At 46.8% G+C, this 15,998-nt stretch overlaps 2 protein-coding genes across 3 annotated transcripts in view; one reads left to right on the top strand and one right to left on the bottom strand.

Moving 5' to 3' along the window:
• Positions 1-4,917: 4,917 nt before the first annotated feature.
• On the top strand, positions 4,918-9,735 carry LOC123138177 (MACPF domain-containing protein At1g14780). The gene is made up of 7 exons (XM_044558093.1): positions 4,918-5,511; positions 6,831-7,072; positions 7,560-7,845; positions 7,944-8,127; positions 8,317-8,486; positions 8,613-8,677; positions 8,788-9,735. The coding sequence occupies exons 1-7, from the start codon at positions 5,269-5,271 to the stop codon at positions 9,479-9,481; spliced, it is 1,884 nt and encodes a 627-aa protein (XP_044414028.1). The 5' UTR covers positions 4,918-5,268; the 3' UTR covers positions 9,482-9,735.
• A 107-nt stretch (positions 9,736-9,842) lies between these two features.
• Positions 9,843-15,998, bottom strand: part of LOC123138176 (probable RNA-dependent RNA polymerase 1) — a 6,688-nt gene continuing 532 nt past the window's right edge. The window contains exons 2-5 of one of the 2 annotated variants that reach the window (XM_044558091.1): positions 14,392-14,939; positions 11,853-13,696; positions 11,448-11,598; positions 9,843-10,827 (exon numbers count right to left, since the gene is read on the bottom strand). In XM_044558091.1, coding sequence (XP_044414026.1) covers positions 10,015-10,827; positions 11,448-11,598; positions 11,853-13,696; positions 14,392-14,520 — 2,937 coding nt within the window. In that variant the 5' untranslated portion in view covers positions 14,521-14,939 and the 3' untranslated portion in view covers positions 9,843-10,014. Of the gene's footprint in view, positions 10,828-11,447; positions 11,599-11,852; positions 13,697-14,391; positions 15,812-15,998 lie in introns of those variants that run through there. The other variant, XM_044558092.1, reaches the window with a different exon arrangement.

The following is a 15,998-nucleotide window of genomic DNA, read 5'->3' as shown; positions in this document are numbered from 1 at the left end:
CGGTTCAACTAAAGTTGGAGAAACTGACACCCGCCAGCCACCTATGTGCAAAGCACGTTGGTAGAACCAGTCTCCCGTAAGCATACGTGTAATGTCGGTCCGGGCCGCTTCATCCAACAATACCGCTGAACCAAAGTATGACATGCTGGTAAGGAGTATGACTTGTATCGCCCACAATTCACTTGTGTTCTACTCGTGCATATAACATCAACGCATAAAACCTAGGTTCGGATGCCACTGTTGGGTAACGCAGTAATTTCAAAAAAAATCCTACGCACACGCAAGATCATGGTGATGCATAGCAACGAGAGGGGAGAGTGTGTCCATGTACCCTCGTAGACTGTAAGCGGAAGTGTTAGCTCAACGCGGTTGATGTAGTCGTACGTCTTCACGATCTGACCGATCCAAGTACCGAACGTACGGCACCTCCAAGTTCAGCACACGTTCAGCTCGATGACGTCCCTCGAACTCCGATCCAGCCGAGCTTTGAGGGAGAGTTCCGTCAGCATGACGGCATGGTGACGATGATGATGTTCTACCGATACAGGGCTTCGCCTAAGCACCGCTATGATATTATCGAGGTGGAATATGGTGGAGGGGGGCACGGCACATGGCTAAGAGATCAATGATCAATTGTTGTGTCTATGGGGTGCCCCCCTCCTTCGTATATAAAGGAGGAGAGGAGGGGGCGGCCAGGAGGAGGCGCGCCCAAGGGGGGGTGTCCTACTCCCACCGGGAGTAGGACTCCTCCCTTTCCTACTTGGAGAGGGAGAGGGAAGGAAGACGACGGAGGGAGGAAGGAAAGGGGGGCCGGCCCCCTTCCCAATTCGGATTGGGCTTGGGGGAGGCGCCCACTCCCTTGCTCCTTTCCCCTCCTTTCCACTAAAGCCCAATAAGGCCCATATACCTCCCGGGGGGTTCTGATAACCTCCCGGTGCTCCGGTATTATCCCGATCTCACCCAGAACCATTCCGGTGTCCAAATATAGTTGTCCAATATATCGATCTTTACATCTCGACCATTTCGAGACTCCTCGTCATGTCCGTGATCACATCCGGGACTCTGAACTACCTTCGGTACATCAAAACATATAAACTCATAATATAACCGTCATCTAACTTTAAGCGTGCGGACCCTACGGGTTGCTATTGGCTCCCACATATTCTATGAAGATCTTTATCGGTCAAATCGCGTAACAACATACGTTTGTTCCCTTTGTCATCGGTATGTTACTTGCCCGAGATTCGATCATCGGTATCTCAATACCTAGTTCAATCTCGTTACCGGCAAGTCTCTTTACTCGTTATGTAATGCATCATCCCGCAACTAACTCATTAGTCACATTGCTTGCAAGGCTTATAGTGATGTGCATTACCGAGAGGGCCCAGAGATACCTCTCCGACAATTGGAGTGACAAATCCTAATCTCGAAATACGCCAATTCAACAAGTACCTTCGGAGACACCTGTAGAGCACCTTTATAATCACCCAGTTACGTTGTGATGTTTGGTAGCACACAAAGTGTTCCTCCGCTAAACGGGAGTTGCATAATCTCATAGTCATAGGAACATGTATAAGTCATGAAGAAAGCAATAGCAACATACTAAACGATCAAGTGCTAAGCTAACGGAATGGGTCAAGTCAATCACATCATTCTCCTAATGATGTGATCCTGTTAATCAAATGACAACTCATGTCTATGGTTAGGAAACTTAACCATCTTTGATTTAACGAGCTAGTCAAGTAGAGGCATACTAGTGACACTATGTTTGTCTATGTATTCACACATGTATTATGTTTCCGGTTAATACAATTATAGCATGAATAATAAACATTTATCATGATATAAGGAAATAAATAATAACTTTATTATTGCCTCTAAGGCATATTTCCTTCAAAAAATACCAAAAATATTTATCTTATTATCTCTATCAGATCTCACTTTTTGCAAGTGGTCGTGAAGGGATTGACAACCCCTTAACACGTTGGTTGCAAGGTTCTTATTTGTTTGTGCAGGTACGAGGGATTTGAGTGTAGCCTCCTACTGGATTGATACCTTGGTTCTCAAAAACTGAGGGAAATACTTACGCTACTTTGTTGCATCACCCTTTCCTCTTCAAGGAAAAACCAACGCATGCTCAAGAGGTAGCAAGCATCACTTGGAAATCACTTTCCTTATTATTACCTCGACCCCCTTTAACAGTACGGTGTTTCCTATGACTCAAGGAACATAAAATGAAACTACGAAAACAAAAGCCTTCACGCTTCATAATCCTCGCATGAATATCCAAGTCTTCAAGGTCACACCAATTTCTTCACCTTCAAAAATCTTCAGGAGAACCAAAGTCTTCAGCTGAAGACATACATTTTTAGGGGTCGACATTCATCATAAATATCAAACTCCTCATCGACTTATAGAACCTGTGTACACTCACAAACATATTAGTCCCTTAACCTATAAGTCCACATAGGAACAATCCCTTCAGTGATGCTCAATCACTTTGGTTTGTAGGTGTTTGGGTTTGGGTTTTGGGTTTTTCCTCACTTGATGATTTTCGCTCAAAGTCCCCGGAGGATGGGATGCTCTCAATGACAAGTGTCATTTTCTGTCGGAGCAGCCAACCAGCTAGTGGTTGTAGGGGGCAGCTATTTATAGCCTAGGGAGCAGCCCGACATGATAAGACATAAATGCCTTTCAATGATATGAACATTTGGTGGGTAGATATTTTGGACAGCTGGCGCATAGCACAGCAACGTTCGGAAATATAAGGTTCAAATTCCTCAGGGCTATCATGTTCCTCACTGTGCAGGCAATCCGCACCGGCGAATTCCTAACTCCTCAGTCAGAACAAGTTCCTCAGAGACCAGAAGATCGTCGTCTCTGTCACTGAAGAAATTGACTGAACTGATATGAGATTTCCAATGGTTTCACTCGAAAGGATTGGGTAGGTGTAGGATTTTGAGATGAGCATCACTTGGAAATCACTTTCCTTAGTATTACCTCGACCCCCTTTAACAGTACGGTGTTTCCTATGATTTAAGGAACAGAAAATGAAACTACAAAAACAAAAGTCTTCACGCTTCTAGGTCACAAAAGTCTTCAGCTGAATACATACATTTTTAGGGGTCAACATTCATCGTAAATATCAAACTCCTTATCGACTTGTAGAGCCTGTGTACACTCACAAACATATTAGTCCCTTAACCTATAAGTCTTCAATACACCAAAATCACTAAGGGGCACTAGATGCACTTACAGGTTCAAGCCCCGGATGATCCCGACTACCTATCTTTATCGATAATCATAGAGATTGATGGAGGATTACAATGGTGAAATCTTTTCCAAGGTTGATGTCAGATTGTACCTTGAGGCGTTGTCCCTGTTTCTGGCATCGGACCAGGATGTGGAAGAGCGTGAAAAACTTCTTCTGGACGAGATTTTAGATCGGTTCAAGAAGCTTGCAATGTCGGACTACCCAATCTCGGCACACAATCGGATCTGGGAGTCCCCGGGAAGAGTCGATTTTTTCGACCACCCACCACCCATCTTGTTGCTAACTTTGAAAAATTTGACCAATGTCTTGGAAGGTACCGTGGACGAGATCGACGACATGGACGAGGAGCTCGACGAGTTTGCTAACAGCTCGCCGATGACCACCATGCCCTCGGGTAATTGGACGGTGCCCTTGATCTATGATATCTAGTCGACACACCATGCGCCGACGATAATGGTGGAGCCAACAACGGCGATGACATTGGCAATGGCGCCAACGGCAATGCTGATGCCAATAACGGTGGCAACGATAACCCTAGCGGTCCCCCACCCGACAATGTCGAAGACCCTCAGAGCGACGGTCCCGAGGATGAGGACATACTAAACAAGTCGCTCGACAAACCGTGCCATGATGGATGTGAGAGAAGCGGTCGTTGATCATGCTTGAGAGAAGATGATGGACGGGGGAAGGGGGAGGGCAAGGGGAGTCATCAGGGGTGGGACCATGAGAGAAACGACACATGTTCTTGAAGGGATGCCACACCTCCACACATCTCCCTTGCGTTTCGCATGAGCTTGCCTTCCTGAAAGCGTCTGAATTTCGATCGGGCCTGCGCCCGGTTGACGGGTGCTTTAAGCAGCATGTGGGCCTGGCCCATGAAGTTGTGCGGACAACCAAACTGAGTAGGGGTGAAATTCAAGTCGAGACGAGCCAGCTCGGCTCGTTAAGATAACGAGTTAGTTTGGCTTGACTTGTTAACATAACGAGTTTAGATTCAAACTCGGCTCGACTCGTGTAACTCGCGAGCTAGCTCGTTTAACTCGTTAAGCTCATTATAGACGTGAATAACAAAACATATGTATTATGTGTGTAGTTAATCTAAAAGATATGTTTGTATACACATACTTTTTCTTCACAAATCAAAACAATCAACAATTTACACTAAATGAACACTTGGTACAACCCATAAATGACAACAATCAACAACAATATTGGTACTTATCTCATGTCACTTTTGATTAACAAGCTTAATGAATTAAACGAGTAACTTGTTAGCTCGGCTCGTTAAACTCATTTTGTTAACAATCTCGGATTAAAGCTCGACTCGACTCATTAGTCATCGAGTTCAAGTCGAGTCGAGCCGAGTTACGAGCTACTCATTTAGCTCACAAGTTTCGAGTTAAAATTCCAGCCCTAAAACCGGGTCATCAATTACACTGAATTTGCTTCCAAAAGAAATTCAATTACACTGAGGTTGTGGTTTTGCGTAATGAGCTCCCAAAATTACACCACCACTCCGGGTCAACCTTTACCCCGACTTGAACCTTGAAACCCCAACAGAAAAGCTTTGTTAGTTCCAACCAGCACTTGCGACGGTACATGCAAGTCCACATTACATTTCCCTTTCCACATATACAGCAACAGCTTCCGACTCTTGATTCAAAACCCAGGAACCAGAGCTCGTTTGAAGTTAAATAAGAAGGAGAATCATTCTCATTTGATTGGAGAGAGAAAGTGACACATCCTAGTTCCATTCACACCAAGAACCAACCGAACCGAACATTAACAATCCCTGTAGGCTGTAGCTCCCCTGCCCAAGCAGCTGCGCCCCTTCAGACTTCAGTTTCTGGACAACTTCCTGGCGCAAGCAATGCCCATATATATACTTCAACTTGCCGCCTAGCTACCCGGCCAGCAAGAAGTCATGGCGGGGAGCGTAGCGGAGCAGCGGCCGTAGGAGCCGGGAGGCGAGAACCTGCCGTGCCGACCGACCGATGGCCGTGGCGGCAGCGGCGGAGAAGGCGGTGCGGTGCCTGGGGCTGGGGTTCGACATGACGTGCGACCTCAGGCTCAAGTTCTGCAAGCACTCCGGCGGCTGCGTGGTCGCCAGGAGCTCCCGCGAGACGGCGCCGGCCGCCGTGCCGGGCGTCGGCGTGGTCCGCGACATGCCCGCCGACGTCAAGTGCGGCAAGGGCGACCGCGTCCGCTTCAAGTCCGACGCGCTCGAGTTCAGCAAGGTTAGCACGCCGCATACTCAACGTAACATAAGCATTCGTTGTGCATGATCACAGTTTTCGATCACCCGATCGCCTCTTCTGTTTGAGCTTCCTTCAATTCCGTTACGCAAGATTCGCACATACGTGTACGTTGCTAGTAAGTACTCCTAGAAGGAAGAAATTGGAGCCAAACGAGACGCAATGGAGTGAAAGTTAAGCTATTTTTTTCTGAACGTAATCAGTGGTTCCGCAGTTACAAGTTCTCTGAAACTTTGCCCAAATTGATTAAGCGTTGCTGGTAAGATTAAGTGCAAGAAACTGGAGCAAGACGAAACGCAATGAACTGAAGTAAGATCAGATAATTATTTTTTGGCCGTTTGTCCTTCTGCTGTGGGAAAGTTCTCTGGGACTTTTGCTGAGAAAGCATCGTAAGCAATCAACCGGTTCAAGAATTAGCCGCCGGATTAAATTAGTTCGTCGGAGCAGGGAAAGCAACGCAAGTATAGTACGGTTGGTGTGAATGGTGGCTGCTATTTTAATTTCATTTGTTATTTCGCGAATGTGAATGGTGGCTGCTTGCACAGCTTTCCCTCATTAAGTATCCAATTTGGGGGTGCTGACCACGCCTATGCGGTCCTACGTGATTCTCACGAACTGCGCCAATCATCGACTTCTCCCCGATAAAAACACACAGCCATCGACCGTTCTCAACATTTTTGAGAGAGTTTTTTCCGGCAAAGGATGAATTTTATTGGCTTGACATTTCCCGGGAGTATAAGCAACATTTTTCCGTGTTTCCCTGCACTGTCGGCGTCAAATGCTCTGCGTTCCACTGGATCAAAATCAACCATCCAAAAATCAAGATCAGATAGTCGTAAGAAGATTTGGTTGGCCATAGCGTGTGGTCCTGCTGTCCTCATTACATTATCCACCAATACAACTTCTTTGTTAATTCAAGTCAAATTTGGCTCCACAATTAGGGTCACCCCTTGCATAAACAAACATCACCTCGAATCGTGACGGTGCACTAGCAGCTGTTTGACTTTCACCACAAAGATCCGTAAGACGTACATCAACGAACCGAAAGAAAAAAAACTTAAAAATATGCAAAGCAAGCATTCTTCGATGTTAGTATTTTCCAAGGACAACAATAGCTGGCGAACGCTCGCTGTTTGGGACTATTTCCGAAGAAGAAAGGACATATACAAATTTCTGCTGAAAGAGCATATGTATATATATATATATATATATATATATATATATATATATATACGTGAAAGAGAAACGCGCTTAATTAAAAAGAAAACTGATTTGGCGGGCATGCACTGGTGCCGGTGCAGATGTCGGAGCTGTTCAACCAACGGAGCTCCGTGGAGGGGAAGATCCCGTCGGGGCAGTTCAACGCGTGCTTCGACCTGGACAGCGGGTCCTGGGCGCAGGACGCGTCCTCCACCAAGTGCCTCGCCATGGACGGCTACTTCATCTCCCTCTTCGACCTCCGCCTCGACCGCCGCCCGCTCGCCCTCGCCGCCCACGTCCTCCGCGACGTCCCCGCCGCCTGGGACCCCGCCGCCATCGCAAGGTTCGCCCCCTCCCCTTCCTTTTTCTTTCTCACTAAGTACGAACTACGAAGAGGGTACCAGTGCAGGACTTTGACTGGTTCCACGCCCGTGTCGTGCTCGTGCCGACCGGCCCCGCGCACGCAAAGCGGTTCAGACGTCCATACTGAAACCTCTGACCACAAACAGAAAATAACGTGGTTTATTTAGAGCACTGTATTAATTTAGTGCCAGGAAGGTGCTACGATGTTCATTTTTTTCTCTGCTGCCCGTCTTTGTTGAACGTACAGCATGTGGCGCCCCGGGCTCTGAACGTGTCGCCATTGACAAACCGGAGCGCGACACATGCCGCCGGTTTGGTTCTATCAGGCAGACAGACAGACCCGTAGTTTTCAGACAGTGTGCTGACAGTGACACTGACAATCTGGTCGACAGACACCTTGTATGAACCCTCCAACATGAACGAACGTCACTGACCTGTGCATGAACGTTGTGCGTGCGTGCATGCAGCTTCATCGAGAAGTACGGGACCCACGTGGTGGTGGGGCTGAGCATGGGCGGGCAGGACGTGGTGTGCGTGCGGCAGGCCGCGTCGTCGCCGCTGTCGCCGTCGGAGATCAGGGGCCATCTCGACCGCCTCGGCGACCAGCTCTTCTCCGGCGCCTGCGCCGTGCCGCCGCCCCACGCCAGGTCCAGGTCCAAGCTCACCAGGACGCCGGAGGCCTTCAACGTGTTCGACGCGCAGGTGGCGCAGCAGCGGCTGCAAGGGATCACCACCCTCGTCTCATCCAAGGAGGTACTAACTGATTAATTTAACTGGCTAGCACTGTCGTTTAGTGATTACCACTGCGATATGGTAGTAGTAATAATTTAACTCTTTTTCGTGGCGTGCAGGGAGTGACGGTGATATACTCGAAGCGGGGAGGGAACACGACGGTGAGCAGCCACGCGGAGTGGCTCCCCACCGTGCCGGCGGCGCCCGACGTGATCAACGCCAAGCTCGTGCCCATCACCTCCCTGCTCCGAGGCGTCGCCGGCACCGGCTTCCTCTCGCACGCCATCAACCTCTACCTCAGATGTGAGCGCACCTACATCATCTAGATGTCGATGTCACGCTCCTTTGCTTAGCCTAGTTGAAGCCAGCGTTCAATAGTGCACCGTAGAAAATTTCTTCTTTCTTCGAGAATCAATGTTACAAGCAAGTACCTGTCCGTGCTCAATAATTGCATTCAAAAGTGACACGTGATCTGCCAAATGACTGTTACAGATAAGCCGCCGTTGGCTGACCTGAGGTACTTCCTGGATTTCCAGCATCACAGAATGTGGGCCCCGGTGCTCGGCGGGCTGCCCCTCGGCCCCTGCTCCAACCGCCAGGGCTCCGGCCCGGCCCTGCACTTCAGCCTGCTCGGCTCCAAGCTCTACGTCAGCTCCAGCCAGGTATTTTCAATCAGAGACCCCCCTCGTCCTCACTCCTACTCAGATTGCTCCACGATTATCACTGAAGAAATATTCGATGATTGATCATGATCATATGACATAAAAATAAATGTAATGTTAACGCAGGTGGTTGTGTCGAATTTGCCGGTCACCGGGATGAGGCTGCACCTCGAGGGCAAGAAAAACAACCGGTATAGTATAATTTCTCTATAATGAAGTTTGCTTGCTCGTGATAATACCCCAACCCCACGAAATGGAGCTCTACGCGTGACTAACCCAGTGATACCTTCACGTGCATCAGGCTAGGCATCCACCTGCAGCACCTGTCGGCCACCCCGACGTTCATGGCCGCCGTGCAGGCGCAGGCCGACATGGCGCCGGCGTGGCGGGGCTCCGAGGCGGTCACCGACGACCACCGCTACTACGAGCCGGTGCAGTGGCGCATGTTCGCGCACGTCTGCACCGCGCCGGTCAAGTACGACCCGCGGTGGCACCACTCCCACGACGACGACGACGGCCGCCGCGCCGCCTACGTCGTGACCGGCGCGCAGCTCCACGTCATGGCGCACGACTCCACCACCGTGCTGCACCTCCGGCTGCTCTACTCGGAGCTGCCCGGCTACGTCGTCGTGCAGTCCAGGTGGGGGCGCGGCACGGCGAGGGGGGCGTCGGGGAAGTGGTCGTCGTCGAGCTTCCTGTCCATGCCCTTCTCGGGGTCCTCTTCGTCGTCGTCGTCCGGCGGCGCTGGCGGTGGCGGCCAGAAGCGAGTCCCCCCGCTGGTGGTGGCCAACATCAACTCCGGCGTGTTCGCTGGCGGGCCGCCCGTGCCCGTGGGCGCGCAGAAGCTGCTCAAGTTCGTGGACACCTCGCAGGTGACCATGGGCCCGCACGACAGCCCCGGGTACTGGCTCGCCACCGGCGCAAGGCTCGACGTCGACAAGGGCAAGATCTCGCTGCACGTCAAGTTCTCCCTGCTCGCGCCGTCTCCTTCTTGACAGTTCCAGAGTCTGTACAGTTCTCCTGATGCCAAATGCTAACTGAACCCTGTAATTAACATCAAGGCTCCCTGCTTCTCTCGTTTCTCATTTCCCCTTGCGTTTTTTTGGTTCGATCCTGTAAATGGTGCAGTGCAACGAGTGTGAAGTCATACAGTACTACTGAAAAACCAGAGGTATTGTTTTGATAGAGCAAGGAAAAAGATTCATTCATACTGGTCATACAATCAAGCTGAAGTTGGGTCTTTCATACATTTCAAATTTTCAATGCAAGCGCAGGATTAACAAGAACATGTGCAGTGCGAATATGACCTAAAGAGCAGGGGAAAACTAAGCATGATTACAGATCAAGCCACAGAAATACATTCAACGGCTGCATCCAATGCCCACAAGGTTAGTAGTTCGTTCCCACCCCACATGTAGATCAACACATCTGAGTTAACAATTACAATCGCTCTTCGGCGATCATTCTAGCACAAGAATCGACATGTTCAAATATATGTACAAGACCAACAACGACCTGATTGTCGCACTCAGCCGAATATCGTGTTGCGTCTCATTCTGTTCTCACGATCGAGCAGAAACTTCTTCCGCTTGATGAGAATCAGCTTGTCATAGACACACCATGGAAAGCTGATGAGATGTGGCCGGTGATCATACCCTTCATTGTAGCTACCCCAGAACTCTGGGTGATAGGTAACATGATACCAAGCGGATGCCTTGGCGTCTGAGGCCTCATGACCATCTCCGCTCTCATCTGAACCCATCTCGCTGAACCATGACCTTGCTTCCTTCCGCAAAGATTTCACCGCCAGACTGATAGCATCGGCGTCACTCTTCTTGGTAAAATTCTTTGCCATCTTAAGAATGCATCCACTTATTATCTCAGCCTCGCTTTTTATTCCGTAGTGCTCCATCAGATTACCCAACTTGAAGTCATACTCTTCCTTGAACCACACAGCTTCGGTACTGTAGTCTTGGTAGCCATGAACTATCAAATCAGTGTCATAAGACCGCCTTGCCACATCCTCTGTAAAGTGTCCAATGTGAGGGTTCTGCTTCTTAATTTCCCGGTAGAGCTTCCCTATTATTCCCTCGGATACATAGGTAGCCTTGTCGAGCTTCTCCATAAAATCTGGATACTCCTTCACATGTAGTTCAGGCGGAATTTGAGCCGGTACTCCTGTCTTTGGGTAATCAACAGCAATGGAGAAGAGCTCTGCCAGCTTAATGCATGGTGTACTTTCAGCCTTCAATCTTTCCCTATCCGCAAAGACTACGTGCGCGTTGGCAATGATTCCCAGACTCTCGTTAACTATGTAATTTGTGAAATACTCATGTACTTCCTGCACAATATTAAAGTGGTTCCAAAGCAGGGTATCAGATTTGTTTTACAAGATGCTTGGAATTTCCGTGCAAGTAATGGACAATGAGAAGAAACAGATTCATCGTCCTACTTCCTCCGGTCCGAAACGTAGGTCCTTTTAGTCTTTTCAATTCCATCCAAAATGTAGGTCCTTCTACACTCGCAATACACTTCTTCTCATGTGTTCCAATCTAGCCCCACATTAGTTTCATCAAGAATTGAGCCTACAACTGTAGCACGTACTGTATTGGGAGGAAGAAAGAGTACTTGAAATGAATGAAGGGTAACATTGGCATGTTACCACCACCCTTAGTTCATTGTGCTCAACTCTAAAAAGACCTACATTTTGGACCGGCGGAAATACAAACAAACAAATTAAAACCCTTCAGGACTCAGAAAATAGGTTTAAGTAGTCTTTTTTCTTTTTGCGAGGAGAGGTTTAAGTAGTAAACTCTTCAGAAATGGAAGAACCAGAACCGAAAGGTAATTCACAATCAGAAGCACGACTAAATGACAGTTCATGGCAACAGCCAACAGGTGTACAGATGTTATCGTGAATGGCATGAAAAATAAATAATCTGGGCTACAAACATAAAATACCTCAATCATAACATCATGATCTAATGTTTCTGTTGGTGCAGGAGTATAGTCCATAGGCGCCACCATACGAGTTGGAATGAGATCTGGGTCCCATGAAACAAAATATATGTCCCCATCAAGATCACTCCCTGAACATTCATTAGGATGAGGTCTGCATGAACAAAATTCGACATTGATTTCAATAAAGGACAAACAAAACAAGAGTAGTACATCCAAGAAAAGAACATCCATGAGGAGCACCTAAACTTCACTAGCAAAAGTTCTTCGATTTTAATGTAGAAAGCTGTTTCACTTTCAACTGACGCTTTCTACCAAATCAGAAAAAAAAAACATTATTCTGAAAATGAGATTTTGCTAAAAAAAAGTTACTGGAAAACATAGAAGAATGCATTACTAAATACTTGCCTTGGCCCCAGCTGCGGAAAGACAACACAGTTAACCATGTGGCCCAGAGGAGGACTATGAACAGCCTGGAGAATACGTATATCACCAGGGTGGATGCAAGGGTTTTTGGCAACGACAACTTTTCCAGTTACGATGGACTTTCCACGGTCATTTGCACTATTAGAAGCTTGAATGAATACCTGTCCGTACTTCAGTGTGCGGGTTTCATCCAGGCATCCCATCATTGCTCGTCCTTTTGGGACAAATATCCTTGACCTCGTTTTCAATTCTAGCAGCTTGGATGCTCTAAATGTTTGTAGAAGCATAGAAACAAATGGTTCAACATCAGGCCGGTAACCACATAACAACAACTCTTTAACAATGTTGGTAATTTCTCCCATGGGCATAAGCTCAATTGCATCAATAGCAGCTTGTGGTTCAGCTACCATTCTGTTCAACTGCTTCACAGCTTCTTGTTGCTTCAGTTCAAATATGCTATCTCTGACTCCGAGTGTCGAAAGAAGAGTGATTAACTGCCGGTTCAGGAAACATGGCTGGTACTTGCTGTATGCAAGAACATCTAGTGTGATGTTATCTGACTGAAACTTTGACATGCTTTTTCTTAAAGATAGTTTCCAGTGTGATTTTGGATCAACAGCGACAACACCTTTGTAACCTCCATACCTTATTTGGAAAGCGGAGGGAGTAAAGCAGGTCAAGTTGCACTTCTTAGACACTTCATCTGCAAAATCAACTGAAATGGTTCCAATTCCATCCGAGAATACATACTTTGTACCGTTTGTTACATCTGGAGCTTCTTTCACCTCATGCCTATGCACTTTCAAAGTTTCTGTTGAGGAACTAAAAGACTGACCAAGCCTTGCAGCATACTTTGCCACATTTCTAATATTACGGAAGTTCCCCATCCACTCCCTGATGTCACTGGCAGATAACCCCGGCCGAGAAGCAAACATCCATGCAGAGTTATCTCGGAGCTGGCTTGAAGAAAAAGCCAGAAATTCGAAGTGCTTGTCACCGATAGTGATGCCATTTGAAAGAACCGAAAGAACTCTATTATAAAGAGCAGCCCTTGTATTATTTCCTGGAGCAGAGCGTTGTGATAAATCAGTTGAACGAAGCTTCTCACAGTCCTCATCGACAAACGAAACCCGAAGGAAGTTATCCAAATCAGCAGCGTAATTCCGTACAACACGATTCGAGACATTAATCTCAGGACCATAAAAGTACACTTTAGCAGGGGTAATTTGCACCCTATAGACATATACCAACCCATCATCATCCAGGCTTATGTTTGGTGATGTTAACACGTAGCGTGATATCTGAATTTTTTTGTATTGTTCAGATAACCACTTTGTTGGATTCAAACAAGTCTTTTTTAGGTATGACATCTTTTCAAGTGCACGCTTTATATGGTCAATGCATTCATATCCTGGGCTGACCAGACGGTAGAAGTTGTCATCAAGTGTTGGCCCACTAAGTGTCCCATTCTGAACCAAGTGGTTGATCTTAAAGAGTATCTCATAGGGGACATCAGTGAAATGATGAGATTTCACAAGTGGAACAAAGCAAGTATTGCTTGAATATGAATATCCACGCTGGAGATGGAAGACTTCATTGTGTACTTCATAGTAAACAAAGTACTCTCTGATGTTTGGGACATAACAAATATGTGGTAGCTCCAGACATAGGATAGATGATTGCCCAATGCTGGCTGATGGAGTGAAATCAGTTGTTCTGGTCCACTGGTCATCTGTATCATCCCTAAAATAGTTGAATAAAGGATCATCGTACATAGAACCAGAACGGCGTATATTTTGTTCGTAAATTTTTGGAGCAGCCTGAACCTGAGAAAAGGATAAATCTCTCCAACTGAGGTTATCAAAAATCTCTGAGCTTTCAACAAACAGAAACAACTAGATTTAACTTTAAAATGGTTACAGATGTTGATCGGCATTTAAAGATGCATGCAACCATTGAGGAAATACTGGAAACAGTACTATAGCAATTGGTGTTCCCTCATCTTGGGCTATAAATTAAAACTCAACTAGCATAACTTTATATGGATATATCACTTTATCAGTACTCTAGAGAATTATTGTTGTACACTTGACAACACAAAAGCATTTTCCCAGTATATATAACAGAAGAATCAAGAAAGAGCAAACACTAACAACAAAGCTGAACTCTACAAAATTCAAGTGCACCTCCAGCATTCCAAACACAGCAAAATGATCAATTACCAAAAGGCAACAAAATGAAATATAGCAATTATATTGTTTCTGGCACAAGCTGACAAGCAGAAGAAAAGACATGTGTATGAACTATTTTAATATTTACAAAAACATAATTACATCTGTCATGCAGAAGCTGTAATTGTAAAACGTTATACACTTGAAACAATGGGAACACAGTAATGTACTTATACTGTACTCACGATTCGCAGCAACAGGAAAGGAAAAATGATATGCAAGTAAAAATACTACTATGAATTCATGAAAAGCATGTCCAGCATACATATAGTGTTGTACAACTAACATACCTGAATCAGAAGGAACTTTTTTTGCAACCCAGGTGGATGATGAAGCTGGATCTCCCATATGCTCTCGTAGGAGAGTTCAAGTTTGTATTTCTTCGAGTTGTAGATCAGGCAAAAGTCAATCCTCTTCATAGCAAATCCAAACTCAACGGAAACATTTGTTCCGCTCCACAAAACAGATAAAACTCTTTCCTTCAGAAGGCAGCCAAAATGCAGTATTGCATCCTGTAGATTAAAAATTGTAGTTCTTGGTCTCGGAACAATGTCACGCTCTGCATATCAGGCCTTCAGATGATTACCTCCACTCCTAAGTCCATTCCGTTGGGCCGCTTTCAACACCAGCGAAGCATGTGCCTCGGACTGGAACTGAACAATGGCAAAAGATTTCGAGTTTGCAGAGATGTTCTTTGGAGGCCTGAGCTTGATCGCAAAGACGTTGCGAGTACCAACAAATTGTTCCAACAAATCCTTGACATGGTCAGCATTGACAGTTGAAGGAAACCCTGACACCTGAATAGTCCTGCCGCCCATGATGATGGTTCATACCAAAACTACAGCAGTGCATAATCATGATTAAAAAAACAGTCAGTCACTGGAAAGCATAGACAGATCTGCAGATATATGTCAGGTCTCTACGTATTTAGGAAGAAACTCAGGATGCAATTTTATATTCGAGTTCTTTTATTTGGATCTCTTCTAAACTAATAAAGAAGTAAGGAATGTATGGAATGTCAAACACTGGTAATAGTAATAGTAACAAATAAACAATCAAACGGTTTCACCCAAAACTAAGTAGTACTCCGACCCTAAAAACTAAAAACTGTAAGCAACGGTTTCACTCAAAACTAAAAACTGCAAGAAAAATCCCATCACAATGCAGTAGCATAAACATGCCGACAAAAGAACAAACATCCCACTTCATCAGGCACTAGCAAACAGACAGCTCGGGTAAAGCAAGAATCCAAGAACAGCTAAAAAGGTCAACGACAAAAAATATCCGACCCCAAAAATTTATCGATAAGACAATCGGGGACATACATTTCCCCAGACCTCTACACCCGCTGCGCTTCTTCATCTGCCCTGTTTATTCTTTCCGAAAAGAAATGCAGCACCCTCCTCTGTTATTGGCAAAGCAGGGGCGGGCCGACCATGGGATTTGGGGGTTTAGTTGGATTCCCCAAAAATTCAGGAAGACAAGCCGCGCTCGAACCTGGGCACCAAATCCCGTTGGCAAAAACTGTGATCGATCTAACCTAGACGAAGTAAACTCCGATCGATCTCGCGCGCTGCAGAGGAAGAACCTAACGGAGCCGCGGAAACTGCGAACGATTCGCGGCCCGGCTGCTCAATGCCACCACAGCAGAGCAAAGATGGAAGAACCCCCGACAACGAAACGCGCTCGCGGGGATGATCCGTCCGACCGAGCTAGGGTTCCTTACCAGCAGCAGAAGGAAGTGACGAAGCCGGCCCCGCCCCGGCCCAGGACCGGCGGCAGGAATGGCTTTTTGTCTGCCGCTCGCTCCCGTCGCCGCCGGCGCAGCAGGTCGCGAGGCGGAGAGCGGAGAGCGGAGAGCGGCGGCGGGAATCCGATGGATCTGGGGGAGGGATTC

This window comes from Triticum aestivum, chromosome 6B (genome assembly GCF_018294505.1).
Source record: "Triticum aestivum cultivar Chinese Spring chromosome 6B, IWGSC CS RefSeq v2.1, whole genome shotgun sequence".
NCBI classification, from domain to species: Eukaryota; Viridiplantae; Streptophyta; class Magnoliopsida; order Poales; family Poaceae; genus Triticum; species Triticum aestivum.
The sequence above is the reverse complement of the archived record's forward strand: the minus strand, read 5'-3'. Positions and strand labels throughout refer to the sequence as shown.